This window comes from Gekko japonicus, unplaced genomic scaffold, assembly GCF_001447785.1.
Source record: "Gekko japonicus isolate JY-2015 unplaced genomic scaffold, Gekko_japonicus_V1.1 scaffold1418, whole genome shotgun sequence".
NCBI classification, from domain to species: domain Eukaryota; kingdom Metazoa; phylum Chordata; class Lepidosauria; order Squamata; family Gekkonidae; genus Gekko; species Gekko japonicus.
Genome location: NW_015174318.1, coordinates 233,586 through 260,874, shown reverse-complemented (window position 1 = coordinate 260,874; position 27,289 = coordinate 233,586). Strand labels below are relative to the sequence as shown.

General features: G+C 43.8%; 1 protein-coding gene across 4 annotated transcripts in view; it reads right to left on the bottom strand.

The window, feature by feature from the left end:
• APP (amyloid beta precursor protein) overlaps nt 1–27,289 on the bottom strand; it is a 242,168-nt gene that overhangs the window by 51,473 nt on the left and 163,406 nt on the right. For 2 of the 4 annotated variants that reach the window (XM_015424206.1, XM_015424205.1), the window contains exons 6-8: nt 25,559–25,761; nt 19,634–19,801; nt 1,758–1,891 (exon numbers count right to left, since the gene is read on the bottom strand). In XM_015424206.1, the coding sequence (XP_015279692.1) occupies nt 1,758–1,891; nt 19,634–19,801; nt 25,559–25,761 (505 nt within the window). The remainder of the gene's footprint in view (nt 1–1,757; nt 1,892–19,633; nt 19,802–25,558; nt 25,762–27,289) is intronic. The other 2 variants (XM_015424208.1, XM_015424207.1) reach the window with 1 other exon arrangement.

Genomic DNA, 27,289 nt, shown 5'->3' with positions numbered 1-27,289 from the left:
CCATTTCACATGATTCCTTTCTTCCCCTCCACATCCCCTCCACATAACGATGACTGCGTACATTTTGATGGTTTCCCAGCACATGTACTTGAAGCAAAACACACATGAGAAAGCATGATGCACAATGCTAATTTCATTTCCTTCGTTACAGAGAAATACTATTCTGGAAGAAGAGGCCATTATATATGTTATACAAGATAAGAACATAAGAAAAGCCATATTAGATCAGGCCAGTGGCCCATCTACTCCAACACTATGTGTCATACAGTGGCCAAACCCCAGGTGCCTTCAGGAGGTCCACCAGTGGGGCCAGAACTCCAGAAGTCCTCTCACTGTTGTCCCCCAAGCGCCAAGAATACAGAGTATCGCTGCTCCAGACATAGTGTTCCATCTATACCTTGCAGCTAATAGCCACTGATGGACCTCTGCTCCATATCTGTATCCAATCCCCTCTTGATGCTCTATGCTTGCAGCCATCACCACTTCCTGTGGCAATGAATTCGATGTGTTAATTAATCTTTGGGTTAAGAAGTACTTCCTCTTATCTGTTTTAAGCCTTCTGATCATTAATTTCATTGCGTGCCCACCAGTTCTTGTATTGTGAGAAACGGAGAAAAGTACATCTTTCTCTGCCTTCTCTATCCCATGCATAATTCTGTAAATATCTATCACTCCTCAATTGTCATTTCTCCAAGCTAAAAAGCCCTAAACTCTTTAATATTTCTTCATAGGAAGGTGTTCCACCCCTTTACTCATTTTAGTTGCCCTTTTCCGCACCTTTTCCAATGCTATAATATTTTTAAAGGTATTTTGACCAGAACTGTACACAGTATTACAAATGACGTTACACCATAGATAAATACCAGCATTATAGCATAACGATACTGGCAGATTTGTTTTCAATCCCCTTCCTAATAAATCCAGCACAGCATTTGCCTTTTTTATTGCAGTTGCACACTGAGTTGACATTTTCAGGGAGTTCTCTATCACGACTCCAAGATCTCTCTCCTGGTTAGTTACCACCAGTTTGTACCCCATCAATGTATATTTATAGTTAGGGTTTTTGTCTCCAATGTCCATCACTTTGCACTTGCCCACACTGAACCTCATTAGCCACACTGATGCCCACTCACCCAGCCTTAACCAGATCCCTCTGGAGCACCTCACAATCCTCCCTGAACCTCAATTTCTTAGTAATGTAAAACACAGATTATTAACAGGGAACACTTGGCCCTCTAGGGTACAATTTAGGACTTGGGGGGGGTAAACAGAGGGGCATTTGGAATTTTAGGCAGCCTCACCATTTGCAATGGCTTCCATTGGCTAGTGGAGGACTTGTTTTGATTTTAAACAAACTTGATTTCAAAATATCAGGATAGACAATGCAGTTTTATACTTATTCGTTTTTTATTTATTTGGTATCATCTCATCTCTTCCTCCCAAATTGATTACTGACTATTTCTCCACAAAACAATTCTTCTTTTGTTTCCATTGCAAAGTTGTGCTTTGTTATATGTAATGTTATATATCACTCCCACCCCCACCACCCCACCCAAAAGATCTATTAATACAAATGCTCATCTTTGTGTCACAGGAAGAACTGGCTTTTCAAATAAAATGTTCACAGTCATTTTAAACAATCTGTAGCATCACAGAAACTAAGGAAGCAGATAATCCATGTTTCTTCTCACTTACTTTTTAAAAAAGCATCTCAAGCTCTTATACGAGTTGTTCATAAAAAACATTTTGCAGCTCACCTGAGACATCCTTTCACGGTGCTTGGCTTCAAGCATCTCTTTTGCTTTTAGGAAATGGGAATGCTCATTCTCATCACCAGGTGTCTCCAAATATTTGTCAATGGCATCAGGAGTGCTGGGAGCTGTGGTGGGAACTAGGGGTGGGTGGTTATGGAAAAAATAAAGAGGAAAAGGATCATTTAAAAGTGAAGGATAAATGCATCTGTGCCTTTTCAATACAGTACAACCATTTACAGCAATCAGATGTTAGAAGGCTACATAAGAGGTTACTTGTAAAGGAAGAATTTACTGCGTTGCAGAAGAAACACGCACGCCGATAAAGGATTTTGCCCCACAAAGAATGCATGCATAAACTAAAGCTATTCTATACAAAATACACAGAAGAGAACAGAATTTTTAAAAACAAAACACATGGCTTATCTTAAAAAAACAAACATGTGCACCAGCACAGAGACACATATTTTAAAAGCCTCTTCTGAGCAAATTTAACTCTTCTGCGATACTACCTGTTGGACTATGTTACAGTCTCTGCCTGTGGTATCTGTTTTCTATTTCAAACAATGATTAAAAACGTTTTATATGTCCCTGACTCATCAATATATTCATATATTTTTAGTCAGATATGGAAGAGACTGGTCTATTTCATTCAGAGGCTGGAGAAGCCATATACAACACAACATTATGATCTACAGAACAGCAGCTTGAACTGCAAAACAAGGAGCCATTTCACATTACCCTTTTTAAACTGTTATTGTCCCATCATGGAATAAACCAGTACAGGGGTGGCTGTTTCACAAAGCCTTTCCCTTCCAGTATGGAGCTGTCTCTGAAGTGGTGTGTCATTTTAAACTGCACCACTTTCTTTTCCTGCCATTTCCTCCTGTGTGCACGATCTCCCTGAGACGGGTTTTTTAAATATTCTATTGGGAGTGCTATGGCGCTGAAGCAGGACTACAAACCAGCACCATAGAGACCCCACTGAGATGCCTGATTTAGATACACTGACATTCTCTACTGCTGTCACCTGGAAACAGAGTTCAAGCATGGGGGTGGGGGGGAGACACCGGGCAGTTTTGAAACTCAGGAAGTTTTCCTTCCTTCCTTAACACCCTCAAACCATGGACTGTGTGTGCCTGAGTCTACACTTCTTTTAAAGCAAACTTTAAAAAAAATCAACCAAACATCTGTCTCACCATTCACTTATGCCCCTGAACTCCCACTTAAACAAGCTGTACAACCAGGGACTTGTTTCCATGGGACAGCAGTGGTGAATGTCAGTATATTTAAATGGAGTCCAGGCATCTCAATAGGGTCGCTATGGTGCTGGTTTGTAGTCCTGCTTCAGCCCCATAGCACGCCCAATAGAATGTTAAAAAAAAAAAGAGGACAATCGCACGCGGGGAGAAAAAGGGCACAAAAAGAACTGTCATTGCAGGAAGTGCTACGAGGCATTTTATACAGCACCCCATAGCACTTCAGAAGCGGTAGGAAGGATTGAAGATGGGAGGAAAGCAGTTTGAGTCAACAACGCTTCAGGCATGCTTCCTGAACAGGACAGAAGCGTGTTTGTCTGAATAGGTAAATATATTCTGTCATGGACCAATTACTAAAACAGGTCTGTCTGAAATGACAGAAAAAATACATTAGTGACTAGTTCCTGAAACGGAATACTTAGGTTGTCTGAAATTGAAGGTCAACACTTTTTTGCTTCACCGTTAACGAGCTATGTGAATTCCTAAAACTCACACCAGTTTTTACTAATTATTGTGGCTTTGCAAAGCTTTCGCCTCAATTTTAAGTAGTGTTATAAAATAATGACAAGCAGATCTGAAAAGTGATATTGTTCTGTGTACGCATACAGACACTCAGAGCTCTGAATTTTAAAAATCAGCTGTAAACGACATCTAACACCGCTTTCGCAGAGGTTCTAGTTTTCAGATGAATGAGATAATACATTTCCCAGATGTAAAAAACAACAACAATGAAATGCATTTCTAAAGTTAATAAATAGTTCTGTTGATCTGTCAATGCAATATTGTGTATGCAAAAACTTTAATCACAAAGAGTGGCTGAAGGGAGCACAGCCCAGCAGCGGCATCTCATGGCATATCTGGAGGAAACCCATGAGAGGAAAAAAAGAAGTCTAAAAAATAGCAAAAGGGATTCCTGTGATTACAAATATTTGAATGCAGCACCACCTTTTTATTTTGTATGAAAATTTCCCCAAAGAAAACAATACTTTTAAAGGCCAAACTCCACAAGATGACTCCACTGGTGGACCTCCTGATGGCACCTGGGTTTCGGCCACTGTGTGACACAGAGTGTTTGACTGGATGGGCCATTGGCCTGATCCAACATGGTTTCTCTTATGTTCTTATGACAATCTGTTGTTCAGAAGTGGGCTAAATATATCTGCCACTATTTGAAACACAGTCTAAACAGCAATTTCCAAAATATTTCATAACAGCAACAGCAGCTTTCCACTGCTGCAACGGTGGAACTGGTAGGCGCTGTTAAATCCAGACAAGGTCTCAGGTGTTGTATCAGTTACTCTTGATTAAAAGGTTACAGAGTTACCTGTTAGACAAACAGCTAGTTCCATTTCAGAGTCTGCTTAGGGAACAACACCAATACTAATTGAACTAGTGGGATTACACACATAACAGCTTCTGAAGTAGGGTCCAATAATAACCAATTTCCATGTGTCACACAAAGCAGCTTACATTGATTTGAGGGACAACCAATTTATACTGTTAATATCCCACCAAAACAGTAGGGTACCTGTTGCTAAGGGCCATTCCAGATATCAATTTGAAAAATAAATGATTACTTATCTGCTGAGAGAGAGCAGAGATGGCTTTTACCAGAGAAGAAGAAGAAGAGATTGGATTTATACCCTACCCTTCACTACCTGAAGGTGTCTCAGAGCGGCTTACAAACTCCTTTCCCTTCCCCTCTCCACAACAGACACCCTGTGAGGTAGGTGGGGCTGAGAGAGCTCTTGACAGAAACTGTTCTTTTTCAAGAACAGTTCTTATCAGAACCACGGCTTGCCCAAGGTCATCCAGCCAGTTGCAAGTGGAGGAGTGGGGAATCAAACCCGGTTCTCCCAGATTAGAGTCCACGCACTTAACCACTACACCAAACTGGTAAAGAAGCACATGTGTTGCAAGCAGGGCTGGCCCACTCGCTAGGTGAACTAGACTTTCGCCTAGGGCAGGGCCATCATGGGGGTGCCGAACTGAGCCCCCCCCGCCAAAAGCTCACGCTGCGCGCCCTGGCCACCGCCACCTCTTCTCTCCCCCGATTCCTGATGCGACCGCCCGTCCGCCCCCAGCATGACTCCACAGCGCGCCCCTTCACTGATGGGTCTCTCCTCCCATGATTGGCAGGCAGTGTGGGGAAGGGCCACACTGGCGCCACTGCGGCTCGGGCGCCCCCCTCCTGGCTGCCTTCAGAGGCAACCCTGCTCCCCCCCGTCGGTGCGCAGGCGGCTTTCTCTCTTGCTTGCGCCTCCAAGGGGCCCGCCCATGGCCTCAGGACCAGACCATCCCCCCCGTCAAAGCCAAGCGCGGCAGCGCTACAAAAGTCACGCACGGACAGAAAGGCCGCGAGCGAGCGCTGGAGTGCCCTTCTCATGAGAAAAGGCCAAGAAGAGTGGCAGTCCCTCTTCCATGGAGGTAGCGGCAAGTCCCTCGGCCTGGCCTGGCCAACAGCAGCCTCATTCCGAGAGGCAAAGACGCTCTCACCACCCCCTCGCAGCTGTGCTGGCAGCGCCAGGTGGGGGTCACTTGCTGCTTGAGATTGAGGGAACGTCTCAGACTTTGACCCCCCCTTCCCTTCTCATTCTGTGCTTCCTGGGGGGGGGGGGAGGTAGGCGAGCCGAAGGAAAAATAGTGACAAAAATGTTTGCAGAATTGGCACTGCAAAGTAAAATGTTCCTGCAAACTTTTTGACAGCAGACAGGGGGGCTTTTGTAAAAATAACTGCCTGGTGGGCAGGCAAATGGGAGGATATATTTTGGATAGGGGGCAGAAGCTAATGGTTAGAGGCTGGCCAAAGGCTCCCTGGTAGAGTATGGGGTTGGTATGCAGAATTTCCCAGGTTCAATCCCCAGCATCTCCAGTTAAAGGGATCAGGTAGGTAGTTGCTGATGTGAAACTCTATTTGAGACCCTGGAGACCTGCTGCTAGCTTGAGGAAATAATACTGGCCTTGATGGACCAAAAATATCTGATTCAGTATAAGGCAGCTTTATGTGCTCATGTGCCTTTATATAGAAAGGGAACTGTAGGATTAGAATACAAGTGGTATTTATTTAGTGGTATTTAGTACCCCTTGTTTGGCTTTGAGTCACTTCCATAGCAGGACACTGAAGCAGATTCCCTCCCCATCTCTTCTGGTGGGGAAGTTAGAGCTTTTGTATTTGAGCTCTGTAGAGCCTGCCTACCATTCTTGGCTGTGTTGCTTTTTCCTGGAGATTTTAATTTCTGTGGTATTTCTGTGTATGTGTGTGTGTGTTGTTGTTGTTTTCTGTCATGGGTAAGCCAGCACGTCTCTCTTTAAAAAGTTATGAATGTGTGCAGGAATGGTCTCTTAATAAAATAACCCCAGGGTAGAAGATTCCTGGTTTTCTGAAAAGTCAAGGGCCCACTGGACTTGAGAGACGTGTAGTGAAGAATCCTCCCTTATCCTCTGAAATGTTAAGACTATGGCTTACTGTGTTACAAGGCTTGGGTGAATACTCATTTTTCCTTTGGAGCTGTGTCCCAAAATTCCAGAGACATGAAGGAAGCATCCTTGACTCTCATCCACCCCCCCCCACCTGCTATGGCAGCATAGCTGACATTCTGCATGGCTAGCAAAGACAGGAGGGCTGCACTATTTTACTGATCTTAACTGGCCTGGAGTACCTGCCATTTATCCCATTAAGGGAGCAAACTTGCAGCCCCTCTGCACACATTACTTTCCCAATGGAGCAAACAGAAACTCTATGGAGCTTTTTCAGGGCAGGCAAATGGCTTGGGGTGAGTCTCACAGCTGCTTACAATCCAGCTGGGACAGAGAGGCCTCTGAGAGAACTGCTCTGGCAGAACTGTGACTGGCCCTAGGTCACCCAGTTTTCATCTTTCCTGATCTTTAAGTAATTTTTAATTAAATTGGGGGGGGGGGGCAGAAGGTATCCTCGCCTAGTGTGCAAAAAAAGCTGGGGCTGGCCCTGGTTGCAAGAGTACCACATTTTGCCAGCACTCAGACAACAATATTTCATATATGTTTGGCAAACCCTTGGTAGACCAGTCAGTTATAAATTCCTATTTGATCACAGTTAACGATTCTTTTAAAATACATACATAAACAAAGCACAAGAGAAATGGCTGGTATTTGTAATCCCTCAACCATTAAAAATGTCTCCTCCAGGATCCTGTAAGATTTAGGAGGCTTACAACCTTTTCCCCTTTCAATTGACAGCCCACACAAAAGGAATTTCCTGGAACACATTCTGTCTTCACGGGTCTGGATGATCCCCCCCCCAGGAGGGGCTGATTGAATTAGACCTGGCCTATGTGGTCCGTCAAATGGTATGTAGAAGCTAAACTTTTTATGTCATCATGGTGTCTTTTGATAGCTCAGGAAGTCATGAGTATTGCTTGCTCTACAGCCCTGCAGTACTTACAAGCAGACTTAACAATAACCAAAGTTTTTTTCCTACTGGTTTCCTGCTTTTATGTCCTAACCTGGATGGCCCAGGATGACCTCTTCTCTTCAGATCTTGGAAGCTAAGCAGTCTTGGCCCTGGTTAGTACCTGGACTGGAGACCACCAAGGAAATCCAGGGTTGCTATGCAGAGGCAGGCTATGACAAACCACCTCTGATCATCTCTTGCCTTGAAAACACTATGAAGTCGTCATAACTTGGCTGCAACTTGACAGCAAAAAAACCCAGTAAACAAAAAATCACCTGCCATAACAGGAAGAAACCACCTGCTCCACCTCACCTTTAAAAAACAGTTTTAAAAAGTTATAAGTTTGTTTAAAAAGAAAATTGCAGTTGGACGTTGATCCTGGGTTCCAGAATAAAAGCCAAGTTGAAGAACTCTTCAGTGACTTGTACAGATTTATAGAAACCATATCTTACAATGTCAAACATTATAATAATAATTAAGTTAATAAAGAAAATGTTTTAGGCGTACTCAACCAATCGAATTATAAAATCTTTTCTGACCAGTCCATAGCTAATCCTAATTTTGTACATACTAAAATCTAAACTCCCTCCACAAAGACAGCGTTACCAGGATAACTGGTAACAAACTTCACAGGCATCTAGAGGTTAGAGCCCATGGCACTAGTAATAAGTTGCACAGCCTCTCTCCACTCTGTACTATTTTGTGGCTTTTCACATTAGGTGGGCAAATATCAAAATGGTAATAGAGAAGCGTTAATTAGGGATAAAGGCCAAAGTACACGAGATGACCTATTTGCTTAACTCTTAACTTTTAGAGTAAGCAGAGTTTGCAATGAGAAGAACTGATGTTTCTACTACTTATCACCCCACTCCTAACACTAACGTAGGGATTGAATGCTGTAATCCCAGTTTTAGATCTCTGGCATTCAATGTGTTAAATTCAGCCATTTGGACTAAAAGCAATCAGTACAATCCTAATGTGGTTTGCTAGCGTGTTTCAGGATGCTAATGAGCATCCTGAGACAGGGCCATATGTACAAGGTTAGTAATCTTTAAGAAGACTGCAGGACAATATTGTGTGCATATTTAGGACTTCTTTCTTTGTTGCACATTTCTTTGCTTCTCTTTGGTTGTTTTACCATTCATTAAAAAAATTTCTAGGGAAGGCTGAGACCTCAAATTCTGTGTGTTACATATAGATTTCTAATAGTAATTACAGGGCCGGCCTGAGGTTTTTTTGTGCCCTAGGCGGGGCTACCTTCTGGCGCCCCTCCCCCCGGTGCGTGCCCAATTACAGGGTTGCCAACCTTCCGGAGCGTGCCCCAGAGAGCCCTTCTCTCTGCCGCTCATGCGCCCTCCCTTTCTGGCCTGAGTGAGAGAGACACAGCACTGCTCTGAGGCACTGGCCAGCGGCCTGGCCGGCCAACCCTCCCTTCCCTCCCCTCTCTTCCCTCCCTCCCTTTAAGGAATGGTCGCCTCCCGGCGCTGGAAACCCCCAAAGCCGGGCCACACCCCCGGGCGAAGACAAGGTGACCGGGCGCCTTTGGAGGCTGCTGAAACGGGCCGAGGGAGTTTGGCCTTGCTGCGCCGGATATGAATGGGGGTTTTCTGCTGTCTCTGAGGAGAGCCACCGTGTCGCTTCTTCTGCGCTCCTCCGGCCTCCCTCCTCCCTCTGCCCAGCTGAGCCAGTTTTGCGTGTCCCTTGGCAGACTGCCACCCTCCACTCACCCGAGCAGGCAGCAGAGCAGCAGACAGGAGGGGGCCCAGAACAGAAGCCGTCGGGGCGGCTCCTCTCTGAGCCGGGGGGGGGATGGCGGCACATCCTCCCGGACGACAGTGGCTCTGCCACTGAGGCCACCTTTAGCTCGCGGGGGGCAGCCCCTCCGGTGGCTGGCTGGTTCGCCTCTTCCTTCCTTCCAGCCCCCACGCCTCTCTTGCCTGCTGCCGCCGCCACCGCTCCAAGCTACAGTCCCGATGTGCTGAGGTGGAATGTGACGCGTCAGCTGCCCAGAGAGCGAAGAAAACGGACCGTGCCTTCGTTCAGGCTTTTGGTGGAGGGGGAGATCGGCGCCCCATCCAGGGCCGGCCGCCACCCCATCCAGGGCTGGGTGCCTGAGGCGAATGCCTAGTTCGCCAAGTGAGTGAGCCGGCCCTGAGTAATTAGTTCTGGTTGGTATTTTCAGAGTCCTGATGTTTTAGAAAAGTAAATAAATGAACATGGTTGCAGGTAAGGTTCCAAAGATGTATTTAATGCCTGTGGTAAACTGGAATAATATTGTTTTATTCAGATCACCAAACATATTCAGGATTTCTAGGGGAGAAACTAAGTGCAATCCTGTACAGCAGGGGTGTCAAACATGCAGTCTGCAGGCCAGATTAGGCCGTCGGATGGCCCCAATCTGGCCCACATGGACCTGGTTGTTTCCTGCTTCCTTTTCCAGTTCTGCTGCTGCCATGTCACAGTTTGCTTTACCAGTCTCTCTCAAATGCACAGGAGAGATAGATAGGCAAGCCTCTCCTGTGTGATTGAGAGAGTCTGGTAAAGAACTGGCTGAGGCTCCTCCCCCTCCTTCTCTCAGGGGGAGGGAGGGAACAGCCACAGCTTGCTTCCTGGCCAGGCTTCAGGAGACAAAGGGAAGTCTTTCTTTCCTTCCACTGGCTGAGGCTCCTCCCTGAGTGGAGGGAGGGAACGAGGGAGAGCTTGCTTTGCTGGAGTGCTTCAATCGCACGGGAGAAATACCAAGCACCTTTAAGTCCAACAAAGTTTTGTTTAAGGTATGAGCTTTTGTGTGCCTTGCTACAGTGTGTGTGTATGTTTGGTTGGGCTCTTTAAGCCAGAGCTCTCCTTGGTGAAACTGGGTTCCTGTGCTTTTATACTGGCTAAGACTGGCACTTTATAACCAAACAGGTTAATTTACTTGGGAGAGAAAAGTTAATATGCAGTAGTTCCTCTGTCAAAGTATTACACTGACATATAAGACAGTTCATTACTCAACATGATGTCAGGGACAAGTAAACCCTTTTCTAAAAGGCACAACATATAGCAGGTGAATTTCCCTCAACAGTACAATTTCTTACATTCTTAGATTCACAAAGTCTCGGAACAATTAGCTGCATGTTCTCAGCTTGTTGGTCTCAAAACATGCAACAGAATTTGAAACACTAATGTTAACACAGTAACACAGTATAAATAGGCTTTGCTCTTTGGCCACCAAGCTCATGTCATTTCCTCCTAATCCAACAGCAAACACTTTTAGCAAATATAAGCAGTATTCAGAACATGAAACAGACAAAAATTACAAGAGAATGATCCGGGAGCCATTCCCAAATCCCAGAAAGTAAGAAAATTCATACTAGTTTGAGATCAACATTTTTACTATCCAGCCCCCCTTGACTCTTCCATCCTCAAACAAGAAAGTTTCCCTGTAGCCCTAAAAACAGCAAAAAGTGAAAGGATATAGTGTTTGTAAAAGTGCAAATAACAGTATCAAGAAAAAATACCTCATTTTTCTAACGAGTGTAACTTCTTGATTAATTTAAGTTTAAAAAACCTAATATAAATAAAGAAATAAATATAAATAAAGATCAATATCCATATCCTGGGAAGGACCTGGTTTTGGACTGGACAGGGGCTGGCGTGCCGCCGGTGGCAGGAGGAGCAGCCTCGGCCTGATGATCATTCGCCCAGTGTTGTGGCCAGCCCACCCATCGCCTCTGAGTACAGTGAGGCCTAGGCCCCCGCTTTCTCCTGCCTCCCAGACCCCGGGCTCGAGGGGCAATGGAATGCCCCACCACTGGCTTACTGCCCGGCAACATCACCAGCCTATGACCTGTCACTTGTACAGGCCTATATTTTTCCCAATTAAAAAAGGCCCAGTCTCCCGTTCTGAATCAGACTAAATTTGATTTCTCTGTAGACAAATGCCTTTCCAACTGGTATTGCAAAAAGGAGACATGGCCTGCTCATTAACAGCATAATTCTCTGGCCACTGTTCTCAGTCAAATAAATAATTCTGGGTAGACAGGTAGTAAACAGTATACTCAGTAAATGTTATAATATATTTTTATAGAGCGGATGTCTACCTTTATTGCATCAAGGCGTTTACAAGAACAACTGGCTTCATAGAAAAACAGTGTTGTACTTACTTGTAACTGTTGTTCGTTGTGATGTCTTCTGTGCAGGCACACATTGGGACTGGGCTTGCACAGGCCAGCCACTATTCTGGTGTATTCTTAACACTCCCAGGGGAGCCCCTCCCCTGCAGAGTTCGCCAGAGGTTGTCTTCCTGCCTAAGGGTCACGTGCACTACAGGGAGGAGCCCCCCTTTCCCTCAGTACTCCTGAGCCGCCACGAGCGTCAGGAACGTAACTACATCCTATGAACTCACAGCGGGGTAGGAGGGAGGAAATGTGTGCCTGCACAGAAGATACCTCAATGAACAAAAGTTACAGTTTAGTGCAACACTGTTTTCATCTTCAATCTTCTTCAATGTGCCGTCCCATATTAGGAGACTATGGAATATCTCAGAAGCAGGGTGAGTTTTAGTTGAATAAAGAGTGTAGTATGGGCTCTACCAACTGCTGAAGAAGAGACAATGGAGCGTCTACCCACATTGATCTGCTGTTTGGACAGGCAAAGCACTTCAGCCTGGAGAACATTAGTTAGGGGGGGGCTTCTTGTTTTCGAGTAACATCTCTATATAAGAAGCCATCTTCTCCCATAGGAAGTTCTGACAGCCACCCATAATCGCACCATAGTTAGCTATATGTAGATTGAGTGCTGTAGCAGAGTAGACCTTTTGGCTGAGAGCATCAATTTTACGTCTTTCCCTGTCCGCAGGTGATGAGTATGTGCCCATACACTGTCTTGCCTGCATCTCTTCTGCTATAAGTGATAAGGCCAGACGCTGAGAAAATTGATCAGTATATCCCTCTTGTTGTACCCCTAGATAAACTTTCCACTTTTCTGGATGTAGAAGGTATGCTGGCTGGTTTCTGCTAAAGAGTTTTGGAGATGTCATCAATACCTTCTAGAACAGGGATAGCAATTATACCAGGTTCCTTTGCATAGAGCTTGCCCAAAATCTTATCATTAATATTGGGGTTATTTGAAGTCACCTCACCTCTGTTTCTAATTTTGCCATTCTCTATTTCTCCTTTTGCCATTCTCATCTCACAGAGCTTTAGATCCTCACTGAGTAAGACTGGGGAGGGAGAGTCAGCCCTTAAGATCTGATCATCTTCTGAATCCAAATGCCCCGTGGGGTGCTGGGGAGAGATAGTCGAAGGATACCAGAGAGGTGGGCCCATAGCTTCACAGCTCTGTGGGTGAGAATGCTTCAGTTCTGGAGGAATTTTTCTCATTTACTATTCACTCCAGCCTTGTGGTCTGGCTGATAGAAAATAATAGGGATAACCCTGCCACAGAGGAGGTGGTATAGTGCCCTGCCACGGTGTCATTGAGGATGGTTCTGATGACTGAATCACTGTCAGAACCACAGACGCCTTGGCCCGGTTAGATTTTCTCTTCTGAGATCGATCGTGGTGGGGAGGCAAGCGGAGAAGGTGTTTGTCACAGGGGTATTTCCTCCTGTTCCATCAGAACCAAAGTAGCCTTGGATGGAACCGAAGAGCCTGGCTGTGTAGGTGTCTTGGAACTAGACTGGTGCTTGTGTTTCATCTTGGTCCGAGCCTTCCTAGATGGGGGTTCTGAAGTACAGCATTCCACAGATCAATCAGGCTTGACACTTCAGTTCGGTCCCTGGAACCGAGGCACTCAATGTTAGGCCTACAAGTTGGTTGGTTCTGGCTGGAGATTTAGAAGGCAAAGACTTCATTTGCCCTGCCAGGGGAGGTGTTTTTGCTGCCGGGATATTCAACCATAAACTTGCTTTCACCCACGCTGCCCAATCTGAATGGGCCTAGGGTGTAAACCAGAGGCATGTGGTTGTGTTACGAGCCTCACCCAAGCAACAAAGGCCAAGTAAATGCTCATCTGAGCAAGTTATTTTAGTACCACATTGGTTACATTTTAAAAATAAAGCCTTCTGTGATATTATCGAACTGCATGAAGGCTCCAAAAAGCAAGAAATTTTGAGAAAGAACTCACAATCAAGCCACTGCGGAGAAGAATGTCCACACAACACAGCGGCAAAAAAAAAGGACTGTGGGAGAGGGGAGAGCTTCGCCCTGTAGAGCATGGGGCCATTGGCCAGGAAAACGGCTTCTAGAAACTCTGTAGGGCACGGGCTCCACCCCATGATTGTTAAAACTCTACAGTAGCTGTAAGAGAGCTTCTGGTGGCTGGCCTGCACCAGGAGACTGAAGATGAATCCAAAGTGCCCCACTAACAGTAGTAAAACAGTTACTGTCAGTTTTTCTTAAAAGATATTGCTAGGGTTTTGCCAATCTACTCGACTCACTAAAAGTCAGTGGCTGACAAAATCCCAAAGACGACATTTCTCTAAAGAGAAGGGACATTTCCTTTTAAATCACTGCTGAAACAGATTGTGCCACTGCAGGAATACCTCCAGAAACTTGCTTGGCTGGATCCTTGGAGGAAACAAAATATACAGCCAACAGCAAGCCTGTTTATGCTGCAATTTTTTACAGGCTTTCTATGCCTTAGTGCTACAGAATTTGTTCTCAAAGAATGAGGAAAATTTTCCAACAATAATGCAGTTGTCTATAAAAGCATCAACCAGCATATATCTTGATTTTGTTAATGCTCCACTCCTCCTTCTCAGGATATAGTAAGACCTGGTGACCTCCATGCTTTTATATACTGATTGCTGATTCTTGTAATGTGCAACCATACAATGTACACTTTATAATCAACTGAATAAATACAGGCACAATTACAACTTTTGTGGTGATCTCTAGCCATATCTTTATCCTTTGCAGAAATTTAAATATTTTATCACCTCCCACCCAATGCTCCCTCTAAGCGGTGGAGCCTTGTGAGCAAAAATTCTACTTTGTGAGCTACCAGCATTAAAGTTGTGAGTGAGCAATTTGGCTACTACATAAATTAGTTTGCTCTGGATCCATCCTTCCTGAGCTTAGACAAAAATGTGTGAGCTGTAGGCTAAAAAACTGTGAGCTAGCTCACACTAACTCAGCTTAGAAAGAACACTGCTCCCACCATTATAGGTTTGTTGCAATTAGTTTCCAATCCATCTTCTCATGTTTCATCAGGTTTAGGACCAAGAAGAAAGTTTAGATGCAACAAGCCAGGGACCCAGGAGACTCACTGGGGAGCATCCCATACTTTTTAATTCCTCTATCACTTGCTTGCCATGCACTTCGTTGGCCAGCCCGTTGCACAACTGCCTCATACAGTTAGGACGGGGGCAGTGGTGGCAAGGCAGCTCCTGTGACCACTTGCAGCACTACCCCCATCTGTCCGCCTCATGTGGTGGTGGGCAGCTGCTCCTTTTTCTTACTACCAGCCTAAGCAGCCCTTTCAAGCTGCTTCGGTTGGTTTGGACTGTTTATAAGGAGGCTGAAGTTGGTTCCTTATTCCCAGTTCCTTGTTCATTCCTTATTCACAACTTATTCATGAATTTAACAAAAAACCCGAAAAACTAAGGTGAGTTTGAAAGCTCTGAACCCCAAAATAAGGTGTGGACCACCATATATCATACACCCCCACATTCACGAGACTCTCCCCTTCAAGGGGAAATCTGCTGTTTCTTGGTTCAAAGCCCAGTTCTCATGCCAGCCGCTCCAAAATGGGGTGCCCCCAGGACAATCACACAGGAGCATGGGGATGGGGTATTTGGGGTGGTCCAGAGACTCTTTCAGGGTGCAGCCTGGCCCCAGTTTCTCCCTATGTGATTGTCTGGGGGGCGTAGAGCTTTGGACCAGGAGGCAGCATATATCTTCTCAAAGGGGAGAGTCCGTAGGGGTTTATGAAGTATGGTGGTCCAAACCTTATTTTGGGGTGCAGAGGGCATGGAATCATTTCAGTTCCTTATTCAAATCTTTTTAAAAATAAAGGCCTCTGGGAGGCACTCCAATTAGAAGCTCCTGTTGCCAGAACCAGTGTTTGGACCAGGTACCATGTATGTCTTCTTGCAGGGAAAAATCTCCAGAGTGTGGGGATGTGTCATTTGGGGTGGTCCAAAGATTGTTTTGGGGTACAGCCAGGCCCTGGTGTCGGCCTGTATGATTGCCCTGGGGGCACCACACTTTGAAGCCGTTTTCAAGATTTGGCAACCCTAGGAAACAGCAGGTTTCCCCTAGAAGAGGAGAGTGCCCTGAACGTGAGGGTGTATGATAATATGGTGGGCCAGACAGTATTTTGGGGTTCAGAGGTTTAAAACTCTCCTCAGAGATTTCGGTTGAATTCATAAATGTTACGAATAAGAAACAAATAAGGAACTGGGAACCAACTTCAGACTCATCAGTTTATAGGGTTACTAAGAAGCTCTCAAAATGGCAGCCAAGCCCTTACAATGTAGTGTCACAAGATCTCAGTCTTTTCTTCCATATGTTAGGGGGGGGGTGTTGTACAAAACCAAGGTCTGAATCAGATTTGCACAAACATCCTCCCAGTCTGTACCTTGCCCCAAGATGGGGGCTTTTAATTTGCATACCAACATCCAGGCTCAGCATTAGATACACGATATAAGAAAATAGAAGAAGTACCTGGGAGAGCAAGTGTTAGTGCAGTGCTTCTGCAAACAAGAGTTCAGTCTTGCATACATGAAGCACAAGTGAATGTGGGGTTAATTCAAACTTGAAAAAATAGCAACTGGTTAAGCCATATTATTATTTCTGATGCAACAAGTGCCTGTATGTTTAAATACTCTTCCCTGCTATTGTTCAATCTATTTTTGACCTGATTGTATTACTTTTTAAACCATTGTGATCTTCTTTCTGAGTTCCAACATCTGGAGTTGAAATCTCACCCGAGACGCTAGTCTTGAGAATAATGTATCAGGCTCTCCTTTGCTGCAGAAGCATTAAAATAGTGTGATGCACTGCAGCATGGGAGTGCAAAATCTGAAATTATTTAAGAAATAGGAGAAACAATACTTCTGAGATGGAGGACAAGATAAATGAAGCAACAGAACAAATACAAAGAGCAGCAGACTATATATTCTAATACATCCAAAATGCTACTATTACAAAATTTGCCAATTATTCTCCATAAATGTTCTCTCTCTTCCATGCTGTTCCAGCCTTATATGTACTAGGCAACTGGAACAACACGTCTACTACTTCGAAATATTAAAATGGAACTTATTCAGTTCAGACCATAGCCCAAGCTTTAAGACCTGCTTTACAGACTCTTGCTTTTACAGTAAAGAAGTTCTACCTTGTTTCAGGGTTTCCTGTACCAGCTTGCATACAATTATATCATGCCCAGTATTGTATCCTTGAGTTTTTGAGTGTCTGCAAAACATGGTGTAGGTAATTTAAAAACAGCCAGCTCCAGGTTTTGGAAGGTTCTAGGGATCATCATCCTCACTGCGCAAGCATGTGTGTGCGTGTGCGCGCACACACACACACACTCATGTGAACACAAATGTTTTACTCATTTTCCCAAGCACTACCACTGCCCAGAAGGAGAAAGAGAGGAAAGTGAGAAAGGAAGGGCTACTTCTAGGTACCACTGCTTCTTATTTATTTCCCCAGTGAGTAAATGATAGTGACCCTCTAAGTAGAACAACCACTATCCATGCTAACTTGCTTCTCTTCCTCCAGATACTAGCAGCAATCTTTTTTACTCATCCAGTTACACACTAGCAATCAGTCCTAATACCACGATCACGCCCTCCCCCTTGACAAAAGGGCTAGGAGAGTATTCTGCCTGTGCAAATACACCTGCCAGTTTTGCAATAGAGTTTGCTATCGCTTTTAAAAGGTCCACATAAAACAATTTAGAACTTAAGTTTTTACTGCTCTCCTATTCAGGGGTCATTTCGTAGAAAAATAGCTAGGGGAACTCATTAGCATACCTCATTAGCATATGCCACACCCCCTGACATCACCGGAAGTGTGTCATAAGGCCACACCCCCTGACATCACCGGAAATGTGTCATAAGCTCCACTGCCTAGCCCCATGAGGGGCCCGGCGGTGGACCTGCAAGGCCGGCGGGAGTGCAAGGAAGCCCCACAAAGGCCCTCCCTGGCCCCAGGCAGGCAGGGGTGGGGAGAGGCAGGGAGGAAGCGAGTGCCCCTCCCTCTTCTCCTGCCGCCTCCTGGCTGAATGAGGGCCGGAAGCAGGGCGGCCGGAAGCAGGGGGCGGGGCTTCGTCATGTGCCCCGCCCTCCGTACCTCACCCCCGAAATGACCTCTGCTCCTCTTAGTTATTTTCAAAGTCACTGCGGCAAAGTAAAAAATAAAACAGAGCTTGCTTGCACAGTTGCAGGAAGATGCTGGCATCTTTCGTTGTGGCTTTGTCCCAGACCATGAATTTATTTCATTTAAATGCTTAATTAAAAAAAAAAGGCAACTCAACTGAAGCCCCATTTACTTAATCAGGACTAAGTTGTCCTCAGTGAAACTGCAGGCAACCCTGACACTCAAAATATTTGTTAGTGAGTTATGCCAACAAACATAGCTTTTAATCCCAGTATAAGGAGTTTACATAACCAAGGGCTAGTTCATGCATGCATGTTCATTTCTTAATTTGCATTAAACTGTAAGTCTTTTTGATGGAGCCAGTATGAGGGCTGGCTTCGGCTGCTCCAAGAGGTTCACCTCCTATGCCTCCCTGGTATGTGTGTGTGGGGGAGCCACTTATCACTCTTGCTACCACCACCTTAATCGCAACCTCCCCTCCCCGTGTCACAATTAGGGGTGTCCTGAGAAAAATGTCTTAATAATTTTGGATCGGGGACTTGGGGAAGACACCTTTATCATTTATTCCTGATTCTGGGGTAGAACAGTGCCAGTTCAGAATTCAAAAATTTTTTTTGTTCAGGTTCCAGAATTTCAGGCCCATTATTTTCAGTGTGGGAACCTATTTGAGAGACTGCTGAAGCTTGTTTTAAAAGATAATGACACCAAATTTGTACAGAACAAAGTACTCCCTCTAATCTAAAGACCCCAAAGTTTCAAGCAGAATAGACAAAGGGCTTTGATTTTACAGACCCCTGAAGCAGATATCCTTTAATGCACTTCGCTCTAATGTTTCCTGTGGGTAGGAAATGGCAGCTGCTGGCTTCCAGCATTTTTTTTTAAAAAATCCTCCTGGCTGCATTTGGTTTCTTTACATGACTGGAGAGACTAGGTTATCTTCAGGAAGTTGCACTATTCCATACCCTAATAATCAGGATGGCAATGCCTCCAAAGATATCACTGTTCCTCTCAATGCTGCTATAGCAGGGAAAAGAAGAAACAAGACGGGAGCAAGCTAGAGATTAAGATTCTTTTCAATGCTTTAGTGTGTTTGCTGTTGTTGTCCCCTTCTCCATCCCAGCTGTGATTACACGGACCTGGCTGTCTTTGGAAATACTGTCCCACCCTTATCAGGATGGGGTGGAGCTTTCTAAAGACAGCAAGATCCTTCATCTAACCAGCAAAAAGAACACAAAGTGAATACCCTTGGCCCAATACTATGAAAACCCTTCCTTTTCCAGTCAAGCTGTTCCCAGCAGCCACCCTTACCCACACTCCATTTTTTCCTTTTTTCTTCTGGCACACCAAGTAACATTTTCAAAAGACAACTTTTTAATGATATGTAGCTACATGCACCCCAGCACTCTGATGCATGTGTAGTGTTTCAAGCAAGGACAGCAACCACATTCCAATAACCAAAGGTGGCCGTTTCCTGGTTTGACCATACACTATGCACACATGAGAACAAAAACACAGACTCCAAAGAGTGAATGTACTTCTACAGCAAGTCCTACAGCAGAGTCTTTAGTTCTGTGCCTTGTCTCCCAAATTCCATTACCTTGCTGCAAAACAATTCGTGTCTACATCACAGATGAAAGAAGTCACCAATTGTCATTAGGGAGAAAAAAAGAGAGAGAGAGATGTACTAATGGTCAAACACACTCTACAAGAGGCGAGCAATTAGAGAAGCCAACAGAGTTATGGTGAGTGATAGTACAGGCCCATTTCCAAGGAATTTAAAAACAAAAATGCGAAAACAAAGACCCATTACAAGCAGCAGAGGCAGGAGTGGCGCAAGACAGAAAAGAGAGAGACTGCCACAGGCTGGAGAGGTCCACTTACTGACGCTGCCACAGACTGCCATGCAGTATTCCTCAGTGTCAAAGTTGTTTCGGTTTCCACCACATCCGCCGTAAAAGAATGGTGCACATTTTCCTTCAGTGACATCAAAGTACCAGCGGGAGATCATTGCTCGGCAAGGACCAGTCTCAGCTTGTTCAGAGCACACCTCTAATTATAGGAGATGTGGAGTAACTGTATTCAGCATGAAATTGGAATGGCCATCCTTTTCTACATACCTTTATTTGTATACATATCCTTAAGTTGTTCTAGGCTTAGTATATATCTGGGATACCTGTAAATATCCCTTAATCAATTTTAAGCTCTACTTTTTAAAGAAGGACTCATACTATTCATGTTCTCATCTGAGTCCACATGCCTGAAGTCCATGAGGCAAGACCTGATCTCAATCATTATCTTCTCAGGAGACAGGAAATGCTTACATAATAATACATTATAAAATCTCAGAACAAAAATTAAAAATGAGAGATTCAATCCTGCTTTATACTACTGATAAAGAAAATAATGCTGGAAATTCCTCTTTACAGAGCAACAGTAGCAACTCTACCAGTTAAATCATGTTTGAAAGGCTTATATTGGATTTAAGAGTCACTGAGGCATTAGGTTCCTGTGGATGAAAGTAGATCACATAGAGCAGGCTGTGCATCCATAAGCATTAAATAGCTTTCATTGTTTGCATTTTCAATTTTTACTAAACTCTGGGAGACTACTGACCCTTAAACAGAAAATTACATATAGAAATTGTACTCATATTCAAATTCAGCTATTCACCAGTGTACGTAATCTTGTAGTCTGTTAACAATGATGTTCCAAACAGGAAAATATAGATATTATACGAATACCTGCACACAGATTATTTTGCAAAACTATAATCTATTAACCAAAATATTTTAAAAGCCCCTGTAGATGATTAGATAAGGCAATCTAGGAGGCCCCAGATGGGCTCCCCTTCCTCTAAAAGAGGTAAACGCAGGGGCTCCACTTGTGGATACCGCAGTGTGGGTGAAGTGGCACGGGTACCAGGCTGCTGCAGATGGGGTTACTGCTGAAACCCTCAGTCCATGAGTGGGAACAAGGCCAGGTTGCCAAACTCACTCAGTGGCTTTTAGTCCCAAGATATGGGAAGCAGCAGCAGCCAGAAGGAACCAAGCACCACTGATCTGTGCAATCTCATTTCGGGAAGGGCAGTGGAGTAGTCAGAGCAGAAGAAACTAAGTACAGCTAGGCGGCAGCATTTTACCATTCCAGGGGTGGGTGGGCAGCAGCCTGAAACCAAAGAAACAAGCACTGCTTGCCTTTCCTGCCTCCATAAAAGATGGGAAAGTATGCATATGGGAGAAGGACTCCTCCAATGCACCCTAACTCTAAGCTAAAAGAAGGAAAGAAAGGGCGGCAAAAGAAAGAGACGAAGTCCTGCTCTAAGCACTGTTTTCCCAGCTAATCAGGGCAGGTCTGGTAGTTTTTCAGTTCTTGCTGCTCTGCAAGAGGACCCTGATGGCAACGAGGAGGCAGTGCCTTCCCATCTACAAAGACAGCTTCCACCATTTCAGCTAGGTCACACTGTGTATATGTTTCCCCTTCTTAAACAAGAGTCAACATAGGAAGTTCAGAACCACTGATTACATTCTTTACTGTGAAGATTATTTTTGGCAACAGTCACAATGGCAAAGGCTTATCTGTGCCCAGGGCTATTTTTGGGCAGGAACGGAGTTCCGGCTGGCTTCAGAGTTGGCCACGCCCACTACAGCCAAAATGTCTGCGTGCGTGGCTACAGAGGGAAGGCCTGGAGACTGACCCCCCTGGTGACTCCGAGGCAGGCAGGCCAGGGAGGGCCCTGGAAGGCCGGCCTGTCCAAGGCCGGCTTTCCCGGGCAAGCCAAGGGGCACCTGGGCAAACCAAGGGAAGGCATGGGGGTGTGGCCTAATATGCTAATGAGCTGCACTGTCATGGGTGTAGCCTAATATGCTAATGAGTTTCTGCTGTTGGGTGTGGCCTATTATGCTAATGAGTTCCTGCTGGGCTTTTTCTACAAAAAAGCCCTGTCTGTGCCTGAGAAATGTATTTTTCTCTCCAGTATTTGTATTTCATGTAACAGAAAAATAATCACCGTATGCCTCTAAAGAACTACAGTGATGCACAATCTGTGACCATCACATTCAAAATATACCTGGCTACCAAGAATTTGATAAGCCTCATATTTTTTCAGTCCAACCCCTACCAACAGCAATTAGGAAGCAAGTCATTTTTTCTAGAACATCTGATAAAGCTAAAACCCAAATGGCACTGGACTGCATTTATCTATCTATACCACACCACAGAAGGCACAAATGTACATTTTTCAGCAGCTCAACAGCAGAGCTGTGAAGAGATTAAATTTAATATATTTTCTTAGTTTCAAAAAGTAGTATCTGACCATACTTTGCCTTATTCCCAAATGGAACTTCAAAATTCTCAATATATACTTGAAACCTGAAGCCAAATCTTCAACCTAACACCCAAAGACAAAGGGTATTTTCAAGAGATATTCTGAGAAAGCTGTGGAACTGGAGCAGGATTTAAGACTAAAATTTAGGCATTAGTTACACAATAGTGGCAGTATTCTTGCTGCAGGTAGTTAAGGGGAGGGAAAAAATTAAATTTATTTCAAGTGTAGTACCAAAGAAGAATTATTCCAACAATTACTAAAAATTCCAGTTTCTACCAAACAATTATGACTGGATTTCTCTTCCTAACATTTATTTTAGTCCATAGGGAGAGATATGACTTAACTGCACAATGAGCTTGAAATGCAGGATTCTAGTTACCATATAATATATAAAACTAATATATTTTTATCAAATATTTATTAGCTAGTTATATTACACAAAAGTAAGAGCCCTATTTTGGAAGCTTAACGACATCAGCAGAATTCTATATTTTAATGTGCACTCATTAACGTTCTGCTTATTAATGAATCTTGGTATTATTCAGAGCAATGGCTTCTCACAGAGACAGATCCTAAGACACCTGAGTCCCGACTTAGGTCAATGTAACTTCAGAATGATAAGTGCATCCCACTTTCTCACATTAGATCGAAGTGCCCCATCTTAATACCTGTGCTTTAGAGATCTTGTTCACATTTAGAGATTTTTTCACATTCAGTATTTCCTACCCTGGCTTTCCCTCCCCCTCGCCCCTACCTATATGCTATAGTCTCAATTTAAGATTGCAGCTCTCCCAAGCAAGGATTAAGCATTTGTTTAGGCCACTCAGTAGAGTACCCTGTACACTAGTGGCACTAGATAAGTAACACAAGTGTTGAATCCTATCACATATGTCATTACCATCATTTTAGTTGCCTCTTAGGTTAATCCTGTTTACTGATAAACGATTAATAGATGTACATCCATCAGAAGAGATTAATAAATGCAAAATGACTGACATATGGTCTTCCTGCAAAAACAAACCAGGTTGTGTGTAACATACCTTTATACTATGACATTTTTAAAAAAATCACATAAAATACTGACGGCAACATAAACACAAGCATTATATAGCATAATGACATCCAAGTATCATAAATAAGTACTAACAGGTAATTTTAAAAAAGCAGATCTACAGGATCAGATACATGATACAGAGACCAGAAATTATAAACAGTTCTTAAATGTACATAATGCATTTTTAGTCAGTCTCCTTGCCAAATCCAAAGGGTGACTACTTCACTGACCCATTTCAAACAGGATTCTTCCTCATGTTTTGTTTATTGTTGTCGTATACAGGATCTGAACATACAACCATATGGTTTCAGAAGAGTTTACTGGGAAAACATTCTTAGGTAGCTAGCTTTTGGCATCCTTATTCTAGGGAGATAACTGTTTCTAATTATTAGATTACTATTTTGATCATAGAGATTGCAATTACTAGATTCTTTATCTAGTGTCAGTGATCCTTCAGGTCTCCATTCTTTTCACTTCACCTGCCAGTGCTGTCTTGAGCATTTCTATGGAAATGTGCAGTTTACAAATATACCGAATATGGTAATCTGCCATAATTTTGCTGTAGGTAATTTTGTATTGTACATTATATTCTGATCTCTTTTCTGGCCATGTAGATTAAATACACTGTGATTATCTTAAAGGTCACTAATTCTGTATTTATAACCTATTTACAAAGTTCATCTAAATGGAATAAAACAATACAAAATGTAATTATGACAGATAAAGTAGAATGGGTTTTTTTGTAGTGAAACGTGCCAGAAATGCTCCAAGATTCAATATAAGGGTGATAATTCTGCATACAAAATATATAATCTTCAGATAATTTAGTGTGGGTTAAAATATTTTAAACTTTCTCTTCTTTGTAACCAGCAACTGTAACAGATAAATGTTGAAGCAATATAAGGTCCTCATTCAGAAGCCATAAAGCTATGAATACCAGCACCAAGAGACAATACCTGGAGAAGGCCTCAGCCTCTATACCCTGTTTGCCTTCCAGAGCAACTGGTTGCCTACTATGTGAAACAGGACACTGGACTAGATGGACCCCCGGTCTAATCTACCTGGGCTGTTCTTATGTCCTTACCTAAGGTGCTAGTGTATACTTGTAGGACATGAGTACCAGCTTAATCTCCTCATTACAGAACCCAAAGAAAACAAATGCCTTCAACTATGCTGCCTAAGTGACTTTCTGGTGCCACTGAAAGCTTGGCATGAAAGGACTATGTCTCAGGTTGCTGTCCAACAGAAAACCAATCCACTCTTTTCTTTTCATCCCATTCTATTTTACAAAATCAAAAAAGCTACCAAGCCATTCAAGTTTGTATCATTTGAATTTTATTATGTTTTAAGTAGTATTTAAAATGAAGCCAATTTCACCAGCACTAAGAATGATGTCTCAGCTTTTTTAAACTGAATACTACAGAGCAATCTTTAAAACTGCTTACCAATCAGCATATAGACTGTATTATCTTTCTATTCTTGAAAGCTTTTATATATGAGGGCCTAAAAATTCACTTTTTACTAGGGGTCATTTCCTGCCGGAGCCCGGCGGAGTCCGGGACACCCCCGCCCACTGAAGAAGGGAAAGGGGGGTGGGCAGACATGCCCCCCTTTCCCCTGAGCCTCTCCACTTTTGCATCCACTGGGACCTAGAGAAAATCGGGCAGGCAGCCATGTCTGCCTCCCTGTCCTCCCCTCCCCTTCTCCAGCCAGCCCACCGCAGTGCAGTAGCTGGAGAAGGGAAGGGGAGGCAGGCAGACATGCCCCCCCTTCCCCTGAGCCTCTCCACTTTTGCGGAGAAACTCGGGGGAAGGGGGGATTTAAATGCCTTTCTTTCCTTTCCCCAGATGGGAAAGGGAGAGAAAGGCATTCTAAACATGCCTGCCCTTTGTCAGGGGTGTGGCAAATGCAAATGAGTTATGCAAATGAACTCCTGCACCTCTTTTTCTAGGAAATGACCCCTGCTTTTTTTTTTTTTTTTTAACTAAAACCTTATGTCTACTCTAACTTCTAATACAAATTTACATTTGTACAAAGTTTGTATTTGAATTGTATGGTCAAGTCAAAGGAAAAACAACAACATATTAAAGCACCAATCTACTTTTTTTTTAACTTCCAGATTCAAACGGATGATCCAGCAAGCAAGCCCCCTTACTAACATCCACAAAACTGTTGACAAGATGCTTGATTCTGTTATAATTACTACTTATTTATTTACACACAAGAACTTTTAAAATATGATTCAGGTTGTTTGAGGCAGGGAATCTGGGATCTCAAGAGAAAATGGCAAAAATTGTAAATCATGATAAAAATGATAATGTAGGAACTTAGAATATTTTGCTGTTTGGAACATTTTTAGCACTGAACAGCAAATGCACACTGTGGAAGTCTGTTACTTAGACATATAGCTCTGAAAATAGCAGTTTACCTCGTACAACCTCTTCCACAGACTCTGTTGTTGTAGTGGTGGTGGTAGCAATACTAGTTGTTCTTTCAGTGGCTTTCTGGTATTTCTCCTGGGCATCTTCATCATCCTCATTGCCATCATAACCATCGTCATCAGTTACTTCATATTCCACATCTGCAACCTCCTCTTCCTCTGTTAGCTGCTCGTCTGCTACCTTGCCATAACTGTAAGTGGCAATACATTTAAGTTAAACCCAACAAGCAAGATTACTAAGCCATGTGTTATATACAACATGTATCAATATGCTAAACTGAATAACGAATAAAAAGAGAGAAATTTCATGGGTGTATTAAATATGGCAAAAGGAAGAGTGTGTTCTGAATTAAAGAATGCTGCTTTAGCAGCTATCATAGACAGCCCTTTTCTAAAACTGACTGCCCTCATTCAAACAAAAGGGTTTTCTATGGCTGCAATAGCAGCTGCAACCACTGAAGGATCAGAAGGACTGGTAAACATCCAAGTTTTTTCTCAGATGGTGTGTGGTTCCATTCCCCTTTCAGGCTTTCCTTATTATTATTCCCTGTTCTCTTTATCCCTCTACTACTGGCTTTCCGTTATTTCATTGTATTCCCCTTCTCTGTAAAGTGGAGGGAGGTATTGCATTTGACTCCAACTCCTGCGGCAGCAATTTTGGGATGGTGCTCAACCTCTAAAAACTTCAAAGGGGCCTGCAGGCTCAAAAAGGTTGCTCCCCCCATCAACACTGTTATTCATCAATGTTAGCTGATTCTACATAAATCAAACTAATTAAATGTGCTGAACAAACGCACTGTTACTGAGGTCTTCCAAATGGTTTGTAGCTTCTTATCTAATGCTTAGAATACATAAGACACAAGTCTCTGTACTGGTTCCTAATCAGTTGCCAGGTTCAGTTCAAGGTATTGGTTATTATATACAAATACTTTAATGGTCTTAAACCCACAATACCTGGAAGAATACCTTTTCCAATATGCTACACTACAACAGCTTTGCTCATCTGAGGGTCTCACCCTGCAAATGAGTAAGATCAGCAACTGTCCATGTACGTGTATTCGCTGTGAAACAGCCTGCCAGGAAGGCTCCCAGATTTCCATAATTTCACATAATGAGTAAAACTGTTCAGGAAGGCATTAGTATGAGGAGATTATAATTACGGATTAATGTAAAATCCAGGAAGGTACTCTTATAAAGGAATAGGACTGTGATGTACTGCAATGTTTAATTTATGGCACAGCTGTTCTTGAAAAAGAGAAGTTTCTGTCATAGCTCTCTCAGCCCCACCTACCTCACAGGGTGTCTGTTGTGGGGAGGGGAAGGGAAAGGAAAGGAGTTTGTAAGCCGCTCTGAGACTCCTTTGGGTAGTGAAGGGCGGGGTATAAATCCAATCTCTTCTTCTCTTCTTCTTCTTAGTTTATGTATCCCTTTGTTTTTACAACACTGTCTTCTACCTTTGTAATCTACTTGCTATGCAGGCCCGTAGTCTGCGTGGAGCCTTGGGGGCCGGGGCCCCCACGGATTTTGCGGGCCCCCTTCCCCTGATTCTCTGCTCCCCCTTCTCCCCCCCGTCCCTCGCTGCCGCCGGTTGTGGTTGCCGCCGCCGCCTCCTTCTCCGGCATCCCACAGGCGCTGCGAGGAGGCAAGGAGGCTGGCGGGGAGCAGCGGCGGCAGGTCTCCTTGGGAGGAGGAGAAGGCAAAGAAGCCGGATGGCTCGGC